At 36.5% G+C, this 18,586-nt stretch overlaps 1 protein-coding gene across 14 annotated transcripts in view; it reads left to right on the plus strand.

Moving 5' to 3' along the window:
• LOC135198187 (oxidation resistance protein 1-like) overlaps positions 1-18,586 on the plus strand; it is a 1,642,352-nt gene that overhangs the window by 1,609,300 nt on the left and 14,466 nt on the right. For all 14 annotated transcript variants that reach the window (XM_064225746.1, XM_064225738.1, XM_064225737.1 and 11 more), the window contains 2 exons: positions 3,899-4,054; positions 9,877-10,046. In XM_064225746.1, the coding sequence (XP_064081816.1) occupies positions 3,899-4,054; positions 9,877-10,046 (326 nt within the window). The remainder of the gene's footprint in view (positions 1-3,898; positions 4,055-9,876; positions 10,047-18,586) is intronic.

The raw sequence follows: 18,586 nt of genomic DNA on the forward strand, positions 1-18,586 counted from the left end.
ACCACGTTCGGTCAAATTTGACTCTACCGAAATGGTCGAAAAACGCAATTGTAAGATAAAACTCTTACAGTCTAGTAATATTAAGTCATTTATCTTAATCGTGAAACAAATTCGAAGTCTCTAGCACAATATTTAAATTTATGGTGAATTTTTAAAAAAAACTTTCCTTCCCTCCGCGCGCGGATTCTCCGCCACAAATCTCCGAAATGCGTAAGCCCCATTCTCGGAATATTTGCTCTGTTTCATATTAGGCATTTCATAGAGTTTTATTTATGAAAATGTGCGCAATTTCATGTAGAATAAAACGAAAAATATTTGAAAGTTGTAGCTTTTCTTATTTCCGAAATAATTGCATATAAAATAATATATATAAAAAAATTCGACATTCGGTCAACTTTAACTCGTCAGATATGGTCGAAAACTGCATTTGTAAGCTAATATTCTTACAGTATAGTAATATTCAATCATTTGTCTTCATTTTGAAAGAAATTGGAAGTCTCTAGGACAATATTTAGATTTATGGTGAATTTTTGAAAAAAAATATTTGTTTACGTCCGCGCGTTACGAATTCATGCATTATTTTGTGATAATATTTTCTCTGTGTTGCTTTTATTGTTTTACAATGTTTTATATACCAAAATGATTGCAATTTAGTGTACATTACAAAAAAAAAAAAGTAACTTGTTACCTTTAACCGTTTTGCGCACAGCGCGATTTAAATACAATTATATATGAAATTTCGTTTTTGTGCTATCATATATTGCATTATTTATATATGATAATCATATTTTTTTTCATTTCTGATGGTTGCATACTAAACTTTAGGCAATGACAAAAAAAGGAGCCAAAAATGAACTCTTAATCTTGAAAACTAAGGGCGCTGTGATTTTTTGAAAAAAATATTTTTTCCGCTTCCGCGCTCACTCTGAAACGTCTCCGGCACACAGGAGACATTTTTTTTTTACCGCTTTGGCGTTTAAGGGTTAATTATAAAATTTTGTGCAGTGAAAATTAAAGGTCCCAGATTATACAAATATGATCAGCAGGAGAATTCAAGAATAATACTGTGTAACTCACCTAGGATCATGCAGTAATGATCAAAAGTATTATTTTCCCAGGGTCTATAAACATTAAGTTTTAGGATCTTAGAGTCACCTGCTCCCACTTGAAGCCCCAGCAATCTGTCACTCCTATAGGTCATCACATTTACCATATTATCTAAAGATTTGTGCCACAGGAAAGAAAGGCCACTTTCGGCTGACTAGCTACTATGTGATGGTAACTTGCATTGATGAGGTCAAGAAAGCTTTGAAGTCTTCATGTACTGAATCGCAGATGACAAGGTCATGTGGCCAGTGGAGCATTTCTTGCCATGCAATGATGCCTTTGAAGTTTTTGCAGAACATGTTTAGGAGAAGAATGTTCCGCTTAAGGCCAAAAATATTCCAAGAGATTATATCCAATGTATCCATGGCAACTCATGAAGATGAGGAATGAGAGAGTTGATCATTTGGGTGGATGGGGGGTTAGCCAGCAGGGGTGAGTAGTCACTCACCATGGGAGGTTGGCTGCACTTGCGGTAGAGGGCAAGCCTGCGCCTACACTGCTTGGGGTGTCAGTAAGTTCCCCAGGGGTGGGGTTGGTCCTGGGTTAGGTTATATCTTGAGACTTTTATATTAGGACCGAAATTCTCGCCTTTAAGAACATTGAGGTGTTGAGATAGGCAGGTAATCCTGTAAGCCATTTTGTTTAATTTTGCATGGGAGATGAGGGGTCAGAGCCCGTGAGAAACTTGGCTTTCTGTACTATAGTATCTAGCTTCACCAATGAGCGTGGATTGTGAATCACAATGTGACATCTCTTCCCAGGTTTCAGGCGAGGTGATTCACAATTGTTGGGCTTTGATCCAGCAGGCAAACGAGAGGTTATTTTCTTTTTTCTACTTGCTTTTGCCTGCCAGTTGCCAGACCCCTCATGATCATTCTCATCATCATGCACGATGGGGTATTTTCATATGCATTTTGTAATTACAGTTTTATTATTATTATTATTATTGTTATTAATATTTGAAAATATTAATAAACATACACATGTACCATGAAAATTCTCTCTCTCATCTCGGTAAAAGAGAGAGAGAGAGGAGAGAGAGAGAGAGAGGAGAGAGAGAGAGAGAGAGAGATTGTCTTTATTTAAAAGTTAAATGGAAAGGTTGTTTTATTTCTTTAAAATACTATCACATTTTGTAATTACAGTTATTATTATTATTATTATTATTACTATTATTTAATCTTATTAATATTTGAAAATATTGATAAACAGTACATACATGTACCATAAAAATTCTCTCATCTCAGTAAAAGAGCGATAGAATTCTTATTTTTATTATTTGATGTTACACGCAGTCCCTGGAAAATCATAAAAAATATCCTAAGAAAACCTTGCTTTTAATGCTTTGGGTGTAATAAAAACTATGTAAACTCCATTTTTATTGCATTTTTCACCACAAAACCTTCAAATATTGATTATTTTGCAGTTTTGGAGTCATATTTCTTCCGTCAGATCGGTGTCATAAGTGTCATAACCCTGGATCATGACTCATAAACCTGGAAATAATTTCTGATGAATATAATTGAAAAGCGTTGTAACCCCGGAATGTTGAAGCCGGGGGACTGCCTGCATTTAATTTACACATAAAAGCTTGAAAACCAATAAATTACATAAAAAATTTAAACACTTCTGCAGGGTTTCTCATGGATTCAAAGATGTTGCGTTTGCAAGTCTGTGTATGATAATTAGTTTGGTTACAATGAAAAGTTGGTGCTGTTGTGAATTAGTGCAAATTGAGGTATTACTGTAGAGACTAGGACCTGTGTTATCTTCAAACATTATGGTTCCCATTAAAGCTTTGAAGAAAACCAAGCTCCTCTCCCTTGAACAGAGTGCATTTCTATCAAATTTCTTAAGTTTTGGCATACAAGGCTTCTTTAAAGAACACTGACATTTGTTAGCCTTATTATCTGAAGTTTTGCCCTATTATGATGTGGGCTCTTTACTGGCACTTAAATCCTCTTCAGTTAATGACTACTAAGATTTCATTGCTGGTTCAATATTTTGAAGAGGTTTGTGCTTGAGATTTGGCAAGGTGCTTTGGAATAACCATGATGCAGAGATGATGTCCAAGTCTCTTTGTTAGAGTTATTGAAATCTTATCTTATGCTGAACTTTCAGGAGTTACAATCATGTCTCATTGGCACCAGCAGCAGGAGAATAGAAATTGGCCTGTAGTTACTGCAGTCTACAAATATGCCAATCTTTGTAACAGGCACTGTATTACTAAGCTTGCGCTCATCAGCAAAGATACTGCGTCAACATAAAAATCTGTAGAATCGACTAAGCTTCGGAAACGACACGCTAAAAACCCTTTTAAAATACAAAAGGAAGAAACTGTCATTACCACCTCCACTCCAGCACTTTTTTAAAATTTTGAGAAATACTACTGTACTAATAGCCACAGCTTAATCATTGCATCAGTAAAGGCATTATTCATATTTATAAAAAAAAAATTTTTATGTATAGTACAGTAGGTTATGGCCACTGAAAAGTTTTTTTTCAATTTTTGGTACAGTACATTGAGTATATTTATAAATTAAACTTGTGTTAATAGAGCTTCCATGTGAGAATGTGTTATTACTCAGTAGTGTAGTATATTTCAAATGCATTAAAAAACAAAACTGCAGTCTTTTGACTGAGTGTTGTGACATGAAATAGTTCTGTTACAAATTTTACATAATTCCTTTTTATAATTTTTTTTTGAATTGTGGGAATACCATAAAACATAAGTGAGGGGATTCTTTGTGGTTCTTTATAGCAATTTCATGTTTGTTTGTTTCCTTTTCAGAGTCTGTACAAAAAGCTGCCAGTTCGTTGCCAAGGTTATTCCTGGAAGTTAGTTTTCAGTACTGCTCAACATGGCTTTAGTTTAAATTCTTTGTACCGTAAAATGACAGATGTGGACTCAGCTGTCTTGGTTTTTATTCAAGATACAAACCAAAATGTAAGTACAGTCTATGTGCACCTTTTGCTGTTTATATTACAATTTGATCTGTGGTATGTGGACATTTACAAACCATTCACTTACAGTACATAAGCCTTTAACAGAGAGCAGCCATTGAGAATTTAGCATAATGGTAATTATTAGGGAAGAGGCAACTTGTACTTTCCTCAGTATCTCCAACTACTGGCTCATCAGTACATAATTAAAATTTAGTTTTCATTCTTCTGAAGACTTTTGAGTTAGCATAATGGTTTTCAAAATTACTTTGAGGTGAATGTCATTTATTGTATGATTATTATGTAGAATAATTTCGTGCAGTGTTTGGTGTATACTGTTTTAAATATTGTTTTTATGTCACATATGAGTTATTGAATAAGTTAGTTGCCAAGGGGAATCCTCTTTTCTTAGTTATAAATCAGTTACCAGAAAAAGAATTAGTAAAGGTCTCCTGTAGCCCTTGATTTGGGACATAGTACTACAGTGTTTTTTTGCAGATTCCATTAAGGAAGAATGGGGAGAGAGGAGAGGCTTTTCTTCAGTATGGCAGAGAGAGAGAAAGAGAATATTTGTGCGATACATTTTGAGAATGAAAACCAGCAGCCTTATGACATTTTATCACGTGAAGGCTTATAAGAAAGTGGAAAGTCTAAAATTTGGTAGAATGTGTTACCTAGGTTGCAAAAGATAACTAGGATGCAACACTGATGATTCTCTTTAAGGTGTTTGTATGTTATTATCTTGCTCCAAAAGATTAAGTATAGAAAAGGAATAAATTTCCGGAATACCTTTCAAGTTGCTGTGCTCTTGTTTAGGAGATTGTAAACCATTAGGCATTAAGGTTCATAATTGCAAATGACTGCTGCAAACCATGAGGTGGGGATGCCATTAGCATATTTTTTACCTTGTGAACCCAGCTGGGGGATTCAGTAGGTGGTGAGGTGACTGGTACTGGAAAAGACTGCGATACCCCTGCAATATGCTCTTTGATATGCAGCTCTTTTAAGCTGAAAAGAAATTAGGAAAACACTTTCTTAGTAATTTCCTTTTTGAGTAACCATGAAATATGATAGCAACTTTCTGATCCCTAGTCAAGTCTTGAATTACTGTCAAGTTCACAAGGACTACATTCTGTATCAGTTTTTGTTGCATAGATTTTCGTTTGCCCTGGAGCTTTTTTATTGAACATCTCAGAGGTGAGCAACCCAACCTGAGATGAGGTGTTGATGAACAGGCAAAAATTTGGAAACAGAGAATAAAAGGGACACTTTATGGTTGATACCAAAGGATGCCTCTCTTACCTCTCTTACACTCACGAAGCAACATTTTACTGTCATGTGATCCCATGTGATTACTCTGCCCAAGGGATAAATTGGTGCAATTGGTTTTTATGTGAAGAAACTTGGCCTAGCAGTGTCTTCCATCTGTAGAGAAGCTATTGTTTCATAATCAATAATGTATTTTTATTTTGTTGAGGGAAAAATTTTTATACTTCATAGTGAGGGAAAATAGTAAAACAAAAATAATGTTTGTTTGTTGTTTTTTAGTAGTTGCCCCTTTACCCAGGAATGTTGTTCTGGGTGTTGAAAGTTTACGTCTGTGGCTTTTGCTGTGACAGCGTTAGTCAGCTTTGGGATAACAGTGAGTCAGGTCTTCGACAGTACAGCAGCTTGGCAATGATCCTGCCGGAATCATCTGGATGATGGCCTTTTGGCCAGCAGAGCGTGTTCTGACGTTTCTAAAGAGATCATCTGTTTTTGTTTGAACCTGTCCTGATGTTTCTACAGAGTTTATCTGTTTTTGTGTGAGATGTATCTACTGAATCATCCGAGTGATGGCCTTTTCAACAGCAGAACCTGTTGACAGATTATCTGTTAAAATTTTGTGTGAGATGATTCTACCGAATCACCTGGGTGATGGCCTTTTGGATAGTGGTGTTTGTCTGGACATTTCTACAGAGACCATCTGCTTTTGTGTGTGAAGCTGCTTGGAGTTGTAGTTACACCATACAGTGGACCCCCTTATTCACAAGGGACTCGTACCAGACACCTCCGCGAATAGTTAGAATCTGCAAATACTTAGAACTATAAAAATGCTGAAAACTTCCTATTTTTCAAGTTCAAACTCAAGAAAAACCCACTAAAAATGCATATACCTAATTTTTTTTTATAGTTTTATCACAAAAAGTGCATTTCATCATGAAATTGATATGAAAATTCAATCATTTGTGGATATTTCTCATAGAAAAATACTGTTCATTACATTGTCATGTACATTTATATACCCACTATGAATATTACTGATGTCTCACGTATGTTAAATAACCTATTACATACGTTATATACTTTATATTACATTTCAATATTTCGTTATGGATATGGCAATGTCCCAAGGACGTGGTAACATTGTATTTTTCCTGCCTCTGGCCATTGCATATCAGTGTATTGTCCAGTCTTCTTTTGTGATGGATGTCTCTCTATCCACTTGTATAAACTAACTCAAATGAATCTACTAACTTATACATAGTGTTTCCTTCCTCCCTTCAAGAGAAACAGTCACAGGATGTAATATGCCCTATTATGGCTCAATAAAGAGTCCCCAACAGGTTCTGAGAGAAATTCCCTCATGGCACAATCTCCTATGCCAACCTCACATAGATATAGTTCAGTAAGGTCCCTATCTCTTCACGGTTGGAGACTATCCAGCATCTCCTGCTAGTGAGAGGCTTTTCTCATAGAACACTGGCAGAGATGTCTGGCTGTCTCAGTTCTTCCTGAACCGTTTACCAGGATAAATGGTCAGTTGACTGTGATTGGTGTTGTTGATGGTGTTTCTCTTCAGTCAGAACTTCTATTCAACAAACAACTGATTTCTTAGTTTTCCTTCAGACAGAAAAACACATTTCTGTTTCTGCTATCTAGGGCTAAGGGCTGCCATTTTAGTGGTTCTTCAATTGAAAGACGTGAACCCAACCCCTCTTGGGAAATATCAATGCTGCTCAAAAGCTTTGACCGGTCATGTTCTCTTAATTAACGTAAACCTCCTACCTGGGATCTGACTCTGGTGCTCAGTAATCTCTGTTCAGTAGTCTCACTCATGCCCCAAACATTTACGACAGTCATTGGACAGAAACTGGTCAATCAAGACAGCAATTGTATTAGCCTTAGCTTCACCAAAGAGAGTGGGAGAGCTCTATGGTCTTGCTTTCAATATGAGACATACCAGAGGTTGGGGGTCTGTAGCCTTCAAATTGTCTCTGAATTTGTAGCTAAGACTCAAAATCCCTCGGTTCATGATGAAAGATTTGATTTATTTTGTATCCCTTCCCTGGAAGATTTTAAGACCCAGGTTTGTTCCGCATATGAACAAATGATGAATTTACAATAAGTAATTAGTATTTTACATAGTTAACAAACCTGTGGTCTTAGCACAGACTGCCTACCTCTAGCCACCCCTTTTTGTTTTTGTTCCTTGGCTGGAAGAAAGTGAGACATCACAGGGTTCAAAGTAAGTCTTATATCCGACACCTCATGCATGCCAGTAGCTGAACCCCAGTACCACTGATTCCTTGCATTACAATTTTAATTTTTTTTTACTGGTTTTCAGCTGGCATCAGAAGATTTATCCTTATGTTAAGACTACAAGTTTTTTTAGATATGAAAAGTACAAATTAATTGTAAATAGTGTCATTTTCCCCATATATTCAATAAAAATGGTTTCTTTAGCGAATTTCAATTTATAAATGCTGTTCACATCCTGATACTATTTAGTGTAACCCCCCAAAACAATGATAACTGTTCACTCACGTTGTTACTAGTATATTGCAAAAGCCACGGCTCTTTGCAGCTAAGTCCCGCCCACTGCTTACATCATGATCATTCCCTTGAAGCTGATTAGTTGGCAATGGTTGTTTTACCTAGCTAAAATAAGTTCTGCTGATTATCAAAAGAAAATGTCACATTATCCCCAAAGTAAATTATAATATATACTACAAATTTCCTTAAAAATGGTAAAATAATAGGAAAATACGAATGAAGTAAGGATAGTTCCGCGATATGACATTGTAGTTTTTTGCAAATGAGGTTCACCTGATCATGGAGGTGACACAAGGAATATCTTGAGTTCTAATCGGTGCACTTAAATTATAGAATAATGATAATTAATGTTTGATACTGTCAAGTGTGTTTACCATTATAAATTTAAACAAAAAGACTGTTGTAGAACTATGCAGAGTGGTATTTCATATTGATTTCAGGAAATTTTACTACATTTTAATCATAAATTGATTTCACTGGAATCGTGTAAGTTCTAATCGGTGCACTTTAATTACGGGATAATGATAATTAACATTTGAAACTGTCAAGTATGTTCATCATTATAAATTTAAACAAAAAGACTGTTGTAGAACTATGCAAACTGGTATTTCATATTGATTTCAGGAAATTTTACTCCATTTTAATAGTAATAGATTGATTTCACTGGAACCGTTTACACATTCAGTGGGATGACAAGCAGTAATTGCACTCTGCAAATCCAGAATATGCCTTTGTTTAGCTTAAAGTTACAGTATGATAGGCTATACGAGTCATACTGGATATGATTTGCTGAGAATTTTCTTAAGGACATTATCTCTTTTCAAAATAATAGAATCATAAAAAATGGCATAGACCTATAATGCCCCAAGTCTTTTTGTCAGTTACACAGCTTATGACATTTGGATTATGGGCTTACCTTGTATTCAGCCATATTAATGTGGTTCTTGTTATGGTTGTTCATGTAGTTGTTGCTGTTATGGTTCTTGTAGTGTCTTCAAATGCTTTTCATATGATGACCTTACATTGCAGAGTAAATGTTAATCATAGACCTATTCATAAAATAATGCATAGTGTAAAAAATGATCGGCCTACTATTGTGAATTGAAATTTAGTCATTTGTTTTAATTAAAAGTAATCAAAATCTTTATGAATATAGTTCTTTTTGAGCATATTTATTGTAAAATATTTACGACGCATCTGTGGATAGGAAGTTTTGACAACGTTCCCCCTTACCACCTCAAGCAAGACTGAAGGTCTCTCAGCTCACTCCTACTCTTATATGGTGATCTGAGGAGTTGCCAGTATAGTGATAAATGGAACTAGGAACATTTTTCCTGCAAAATTGGTTCAAACTGTATGGCGCCAAATCTTGAACATATATGTATGTTATCCAGACTTTACCACAAAGCCATATGTAAACATATGCGTACGGCTTCACCTTAAGCGCCTCAGTGGCGTGGTTGGTTTGGTGTTTGCTTCTCACCTCGGTGGTCGCGGGTTCGATTCTCGGCCATTCCATTGAGGAGTGAGATATGAGAATTTCTGGTGATAGAAGTTCACTCTCGACGTGGTTTGGAAGTCACGTAAAGCCGTTGGTCCCGTTGCTGAATAACCACTGGTGCCATGCAACGTAAAAACACCATACAAACAAACAAACTAAATATTTAATATGCATTGGAAAAAATATAATTTTATTTATATTTTGCTGTATTTACATTAATATTATTTGAAAATTGGTAAATAATATTTTTTTTTATAAAAAAAAATTTATGTAATCAAGAAAATAACACAAGAATAAAGTATAATTAGTGAATATTTCAAGAAAAAATCCTTGAATTGCCTAATTTTTCATGAATTATTGAAAAATATGATCCACAGTAAAATCCACTAATGCTGAACTGCGAATAAGGGTGGGTCCACTGTACTTCATATACATTGTTCTTGTTATAATCTTAGTTTCTGGTTATGGTTGGTTATATTGTACACTAAATTATTTTCTCTTTTTTCCAGGTATTTGGAGCCCTTGTATCTTGCTCTTTGCACGTTAGTGAATTGTTTTATGGAACAGGAGAAAGTTTCCTCTTTTCTTTCCACCCTGAATTCCAGGTGTTTCCTTGGACAGGTGAAAACACCTTTTTTGTGAAAGGCAACAACGAGTCCATGTATATTGGCGGTGGAGAGTAAGTTTTTCATTTGTAATACTTCTCTTTCATTATTGGCTTGGTCTAGTAGTATATGTACATAATGAATATTTGTCTCATGTATTGCAAAAGACAGAATAGAGCAAATTTCATTCATTTAACAGTTAATGGATAATGTGGTTTCATTTAAAATTAATTTTGTTATATATAACTGTTTACTCCTGGACTAAATCTTGTTTTTTAAAAATGTCCATCACATCAACCAGTTTTCATTAGAGAAAATTTGAATCCAGATACATATACATTTTTTGGAAACTAGTTTTCTGTTAAAAATGTACCATAGGTATAAGAAATAAAAGTACTAGCCAAGTTGTCAGCAGGACATCCCATGAGATGCCTTAGCAAAACAACTAACTAGTTGTTTGCATGCCATCAACAGACTTTCTTAAATTGTTTAAGTTACTTGGATGCATGTCGCTAAGGAATATCTTGAAGCCTTAACCTACATAATTAAATATCCTCATAAGAGCCACACAATCCCAGACTTTCCCTGAAATAGGGATTATTGTTTGAAGCGTAAGTTCTTGCATTACACTTTCCTTCTAGTGGTAGTTCAGATATACTTCATATTTTCCTCAGATTTCAGTGGTTAAAGGTATCATTTATTGGAATTAAGTCTCATAGTATGTTTAAACATGGTTTGCTTTTAAATTGGACTGTCTGTGGATTCATTGTGGTAGGCTATGTGCAAGTGTGTAATTTTTAAGAGGATTTTGGTGGCAGGACACAGGTTTGGCTTACCTATACATTTCTCCAGTTATGATAATGCTACTGTTTCACAGCAAGATAGGATTGGACATTTGAGCAATTCTTCTGCAGGTTTCATGACGGATGTTTGTTCTGACAGGAATATGAACCTTCACTTTCATAAATGGGAGTGCGTACATACTAGGAACAAGGTGCTCTGCAGCTATCACAGACTTAATTAGAAAAACAAAAGCCTATCAGGTAGACAAGAGCTTGGTTTGGATTAGCTCTTCCATTTTATCAGCCGCCTTAGCGTGCAGTTTGTCACTGAATTGTCTTGTGTTAGTTGAGACTTACTTTTGTGCTTGTCATGTGTTCATGCCCTTGTATTCTTATGCTGCAAGGACCTTGCCCTTCCAGTGCCTAGTCTGCTTCCAGTAGCTCAGTGTGTTATCCCAGTACAGTGTATATAGTTCCTTGTGGTGAAAGGAGGCATATTGGTGTTTTCCTTTGTGTGACTCAGCCGATTGAGCAACCTCCTTATGTGACCTAGTGCTCATTGTTGCATCCACGTGTGTGTATCATTGCCCCCTTCTGTTTTGAATGGCTACTATAGGGGACCTGATTTCCATTCTGTGTGTATTTTCTGTCTGGGACAGTAGTGTATGAGAGGCCATGAGTGATGAATGTGTGGGATGTCAATCACCCCAGTGGTTTCTATACAAGGAGAGATGCAGTAAGAAGGGTAGTTCCTTTAGGGAACCAACTCTTACCCCCATCATCATGCCATCCACTGTGTTCCTGCCTTTGCCAAGACCACCTCCCCCGGTGACACCTCCAGCAGGTTCATCAGCCCCTCCTTCAGAAACAGCATCAGAGGGAGGCCCTAATTTGGAGGATATCCTGAAGAGGGTGATGGATTTCTTGGTAAAGTTGGTCAAGTCCCTTTGGCAGATGGCAGTAGATGATCTTCAGAGGGCACCCATCATTGCCATTCAACACATGGAATCCAAGGAGTACAATGTATCCTTGCAATCATCGCATCCACCATCTTCTCCCCAAAATCCCAACAAACATGACAAAGCAGCATCCAAGACAAGGTCAAGAGCAGAGTCTGCAGGCCCTTCTTCCCCACTAGTGAAGTACCAGAAGTTGAAGAGATCACAATTACCAAGAGGCAGAAGATTGAGCAAAATTTCCCTCTCAGTCGCCTCTTCTGTGGTTTCGTCTGTGTCCTTCCTTTCTTTATCCTGATGTCAGAGAGACAGATCAGCATCTAGAATGAGCAGGAGGATTGGATCTAGAACTAGCAGTTATTGTCCTGTCGCCCTGTCATCAGTTGAGAGGCAGCAACTTTACCAGATGTTCCAGCAGCAGCAGACCCCCATTTTAATTCCAAAGCAGGTCAGACAGGGTGTATAGGGTTTACTAAGTTCCACTCCTCACTCCTCCATTTGCCGTTCCCTGAAGCAGAGCAGTGACAGATGGGGCCAGATTACTCTGCAGCAGGTCCTGCCAGAAAAGAACCTAGCAGGCAAGAGCAAGGAGAGGGGCTGCAACAGCAGGAGTTTAGCAGTACAGCTCCTTGGGCCTCCTTAACAAGTAATTTGGTTACCTACTTTGGGAGGAAGGACAGAGCAGAGGCAGCGAGGGACAGTCAGGAAAGAGGCAGGCCTGAACATCCTTCATAGCTGGAGGTTCTGGAAGAGGAGAAAGGTTCTGTGGAGTTCGTCAGGTAGAACAGGCAGCATCAAGGCCCAGCAAAACCACCAAAGGTGGAGCAAGAAGATCCTGCCTTATTCTTGTAGTACTGGAATAGGCAACAGAAAACTCCCAGAAGCACAACAGTTGGTCTGACTTCCTTGGTTTCCCTTGATCCGTGGCTTAATGAGGGAGGTGAAAACACTGGTAATGGAATCAGAGAGCTCCTTAGCGGTGTCCCGAAGTGAAAAAAAATAACAGGTTGACTCTAGAAGTGCTATAGAAACCGTTCAGTATTGTAATCCAATAAATACCTTTCCACAATAAATTAAATTTTCACTTCACAAATTATGTTGAATTCTTGGCCACCTAGGCATTAAAGGAAGTGAAGAGCTGATGAAGCAATTAATGTAGCAATTACTATGACAAGTTCACATGTAGATATTCCTACTACATAATTAGTGCATAACATCTTTGGAACTCGTTACTGCGTCATACCTCAGTTAACAGATTAATCCATCCCAGAAGGCTCCCCTTTAACCAAATGGCCCTTTTACTGAGCAAATTTCAGACTTCTAAAAATACAACCAATAAAAGCATTCTAAATCTCAATTTAACAAGCTTAGCATGCTGAAATTTTAGCAGATAAAACATGCAAGTTTGTTCTCACCTAACCTGTAATTTGGAGAGTTGATGGCCATGTGGAAGGTGGTGTGCTTCTTGGGTGTGGAGAGATGATGGATGTGGGAATTGGTAAGCTTTCAGTGTTGTTTCTCTTTTTTTTGTCTGCTGCTTTCTTCTTTGGACTCACTTTGTTTCTTTCTGACAAAAAAAACATGTCCAATGATGTTTGTTTTTTGCCTGCATTGAAAAATTTTCTTAAAGTGAGAGAAAGCATTGTTATTCAGCAGATTATAAGTTTGTTATTGCTCTGTCAGTTTTTTTTTTAAGGAAACTCAGTTCCCTCCAATTTGCAGATTTTTTTTTTTTTTTTTAAGGAACTAGGGACTTCCTCCCTTTCCTCCTCATCCTCTGATGACAATTCCTTAGCTGTTGTCTGTTGCTGTTTCCTCTGAAGGTTTTGTGGTGTGCTCTGATTTGCGCTCTTCAACCAATTTGTGTACATCATCAGCACTGACCTACGAGCCTGTGAACTTGCCCAGAGACACAATATCCTCAACAACAGGCCCATCCTTGCTGGCATCTTATGCCTTCTTGGGAGTCATGATGATTTGCACAATTAGTGTACTTAGCACTTCAATATGAAAAAAACTCAAAGTTTAGCAGAGATGTGCACTAAGCAAGAAAAATACATAGACTGAACCCTTTCCTTTGTTTTAGCTGGAAATCATTCACATGATGCTTTAATCTCATACATGTTCTGGTGGGTCGGAAAGGTGGTCTCTGTCCATCCTTTAGTTGGACAAATATCCATTAAAGGAAATGGATTTTTCCTTGGACAAAACATCCTTTAAAATAATTTTCCATTAAGCAAGACATCAGTTACCTAAGTTGTGACTGTATAATCAAGAAATGTATGCTTGATACTGTAGCCCACATGATCCAATCTCAGTATGTGCATATTGCAGTGTAAGTGTAATTAAATGCATTTTGTGTTTAGGTAAAAAAGTATAATGGACAACAAATGTCAAATTTGGGAAACAAATCAGTTGAAGAAATTATGTTAATCATCATCATTTTCAAGTACCCAATTATGTACGAGATTTTTTATGGGCTGTAGTTTAATAAAATCTAAACCTTATCATTAATAAAGTCAATTACATTGGGCTAGCCCAGGAAGTTATAAATTAGCTCAGTAGTCCGATTAAACTACTTAACCCTTAAACGCCGAAGCGGTAAAAAAAAAGTCTCCCGTGTGCCGGAGGTGTTTCAGAGTGAGCGCGGAAGCGGAAAAAATATTTTTTTCAAAAAATCACAGCGCGCTTAGTTTTCAAGATTAAGAGTTCATTTTTGGCTCCTTTTTTTTTTATCATTGGCTGAAGTTTAGTATGCAACCATCAGAAATGAAAAAAATTATCATTATCATATATAAATAATGCGATATATGAAAACGCAAAAACTAAATTTCATATATAATTGTATTCAAATCGCGCTGTGCGCAAAACGGTTGAAGGTAACAAGTTACTTTTTTTTTCGTTGTAATGTACACTAAATTTCAATAATTTTGGTATATAACACATTGTAAAACGATAAAAGCAACACAGAGAAAATATTATCACAAAATAATGCATGAATGCGTAACGCGAGGACGTAAACAAATATTTTTTTCAAAAATTCACCATAAATCTAAATATTGTACTAGAGACTTCCAATTTCTTTCAAAATGAATACAAATGATTGAATATTACTATACTGTAAGAGTATTAGCTTACAATTGCAGTTTTCGACCATATCTGACGAGTTAAAGTTGACCGAATGTCGAATTTTTTTATATATATTTTTTATATGCAATTATTTCGGAAATAAGAAAAGCTACAACCTTCAAATATTTTTTGTTTTATTCTACATGAAATTGTGCACATTTTCATATATAAAACTCTATGAAATGCTTAATATGAAACGTAGCAAATATTCCGAGAATGGGACGTACGCATTTCGGAGATTTGTGGCGGAGAATCCGCGCGCGGAGGGAAGGAAAGTTTTTTTGTTAAATTCACCATAAATCTAAATATTGTGCTAGAGACTTCGAATTTGTTTCAAGATGAAGATAAATGACTGAATATTACTAGACTGTAAGAGTTTTAGCTTACAATTGCGTTTTTCGACCATTTCGGTAGAGTCAAAGTTGACCGAACGTGGTTTTTTTTCTATTTATCGTGATTTATGTGCAAATATTTCAAAAATGAGAAAAGCTACAACCTTCAATTATTTATTGTTGTATACTACATGAAATTGCACACATTTTCATACATAAAACTTTATGTAACGGCTAATTTAAAATGGTGCAAACATTACCACAATCGCACGTATGATTTTTTCGGAAGTTACCGCGCGGACGTAATGAAAATGTTATTTTTTTTCATAAATTCACCATAAATCGAAATATTGTGCTAGAGACTTCCAATTTGTTGCAAAATAAAGGAAAATGCTTGAATATTACTAGAATATAAGCGTTTTAGCTTACAATTGCGTTTTTTGACCATTTCGGTAGAGTCAAAGTTGACCAAAGGTTAAAAATTTGTCACTTATCATTTTTTATATGAAAATATTTCAAAATTGATAAAAGCTACAACCATGGGTTGTTTTTAGTTGTATTGTGCATGAAATTGCGCTCATTTCCATATATAAAACTTTATATAACAGCTAATTTTAAAATGGTGCAAACATTACCACAATCGCATGTATGATTTTTTTCGGAAGAGTTACAGCGCGGACGTAAGGAAAAAGTTTTTCATAAATTCACCATAAATCGAAATACTGTGCTAGAGACTTCCAATTAGTTGCAAAATTAAGGTAAATGATTGAATATTACTACAATATAAGAGTTTTAGCTTACAATTGCATTTTTCGACCATTTCGGTAGAGTCAAAGTTGACCGAAGGTTGAAATTTTGGCACTTATCGTTATTTATATGAAAATATCTCAAAACTGATAAAAGCTACAATCATGAGTATTTTTTTGTTGTATTCTAGATAGAAATGCGCACATTTTCATATATAATACTCCATGAACGGCTAATTTAAAATGGTACAAAAATTATGTCAAAATGACGAAATAATTTCAGAGATGTGTCACAGATACTTTTTAGTGTGGCAAGAAAGAAATTCGCGCTTGCGCGCCTGCGTAACGATTGTAAACAAAACAACACCTTGATCCGTGAACTCCCAGCATCCCCCAAGGCGCGTGATTCAAAAGTTTTCGGCTGGTAGGCCTATAATTATTTTTCCGCGAATTTAAAAAAAAACTTTTTTGAGTCGACATATGGTACGTCCATTCGGCATACGGGAGACATTTTGACTCAACGTTTAATAAGTCCATTCGGCGTTTAAGGGTTAATATAACTAAATCACACAAAATGTGGTAAATACAAAAAAATAAAATTTACACTGAAGACTGAAAATATGAACTGGGCAGGAAAAAACTAACAGTTTGGCTTTTCAAAAGAAAGACTATATTTTCTTTCTCTGGAAAACGTCAATTACGGCAGGTAAGCAAAGTCAGCAAAGATCAACACAACTTTTAAAAAAACTATCACTAAAGTCAAGAAATGAAGCTATAAAATTCAGTTAAATGTACACTATTGATGAAGCAATTCTGGACAAATTAACCTGTTTTCACCAATATACTGGTGCTTTTGAACCTGACTGCCCAGAGTAATGTTTGCATTGAAGTTTTTAAAATGCTGAAAAAAGAAATTTTGATGTCAGAAATTTTGGTGTCACCAAGTATTGTCAAGCACTATTACAGTTTTAAAAATTACAGTAGTACCTCAGGATACGAAATTGATCCGTTCCAAAGCGGCCATCGTAACCTGATTTTTTCGTATCTTGAACCACATTTTACATGTAAATTGCCTAATTCGTTCCAAGCCCTACAAAAACACCACAGTAAATTTTATAATAAAGCTAAATTGACCAATAAACAATGAAATACAACAATTTGGACCATTCAATACCTAACATAACCTTTAATGTAGTACGTACCTGTAAATAAAGTGTATTAGTGTACATGGTACAAGAAATACTTTACGCACACATGTAGTAAAATGTGGAACCTAACCTTACCTTTCAAGTGAGGGGATCTCCGAAAGTGGCGACAGAGGAGGAGGACAAATGGCAGAAAACATGAACACTTAACTTTACGAAACACATTAAAAAATGGCAGAAAACATTAACACTAAACTTTACGAAACACATTAACAAATGGCAGAAAACATTAACACTTCTTGATTATCTCATCTTCGTTCTCCATAGAAAGCATCTTCTTCTTTCCATGAACTCCAGCAACATTCTTGGGACCAATGGCTAATAACGCAAGTACCTAATTAAGTTCACACACAACATGATAAAGTAACTTACAGTACAATGAAAGTGAAATCGCTAACACGAATTAACATTAACAAACGAAATACGTATATGTGAAGGAACGAATTCCAGTGTTTACGACAACGCTGCTGCAAAAAATGGTCAAGGAACGCCTTTACATAGAGGCATGATACTGACCAATAGGAGAGCAGGATCTTATGGCGGTGACTAGCATCAGGAACCAATGGGAGAGCGGGAGGATGGCGGCGTGCGAGTTTTAAAATTGTTCTCGGTGGTCCGGGCGAATCTAGGGACTTTATAGTAACACCCTTTCGTAACCTGAATTATTTTTGTATGCAGAGGCAAAAAAATCTTCATCTTTGCTTTCGTAACTTGAATTTTTTGTAAGTTGGACTTTCGTATGTCGAGGTTCCACTGTATTAGTTAAAAGTTTGGCTGTACAGTACATGGTGAATCATCCTGGAGTAGGATCATGGCAATCAGTTAGTTCTTGTTTTTGGAGTTCAGCCTCACCCAATACAGTCTACACTATTTAGTAATAGATTTTAAAAATTAAGGCATTCATCTGGGGAGAAGAAAACTGCAACAGAAGTTTATCATCTGTACAATGGCTGCTTATGTTCATGGTCAATAACTGTTATTGTTCCGACTAAGTACAAACCGTCGGTTGTCTAACAAAAGGATATCCGCGGGAACGCGCCGCCGCTACCGCATACAAAGAGTTCAAACTTGAATCGCTGTACCTGGGTCTGGGGTAACTGCGCGGGGTGAGCCCGGGCCAGCTTGGGTAGGTCATTGTGATACCATTCTTTTCGCGGTAGCCGTCGTGTCAACACCTACTCCTTCCGCCTTGACCCGACTTGAGATAAACAACGCATGACCGCCGACTGTAGTCTTTCTTTATCGTGATATATCTTTGACATCCTGTGCTTGAGTGCTTCCCCAGTGCCCTTTTCCTATCCTTTTATTTATCCTTTAGTATTACCTAGCATCCTAACTTCCCTGTAAGTATGGAAGGCGGATCTATGGTGGGTTTTTCGGGGAGGATTTGTGTGTGTGTTTCCGATGGCATGCGTTGCGGTACATCTTTGCCTTCGCCAACCTCGGATCCTCATCTGTGGTGTA

The sequence above is a fragment of the Macrobrachium nipponense genome, chromosome 21 (assembly GCF_015104395.2).
Source record: "Macrobrachium nipponense isolate FS-2020 chromosome 21, ASM1510439v2, whole genome shotgun sequence".
Lineage (NCBI taxonomy): Eukaryota > Metazoa > Arthropoda > Malacostraca > Decapoda > Palaemonidae > Macrobrachium > Macrobrachium nipponense.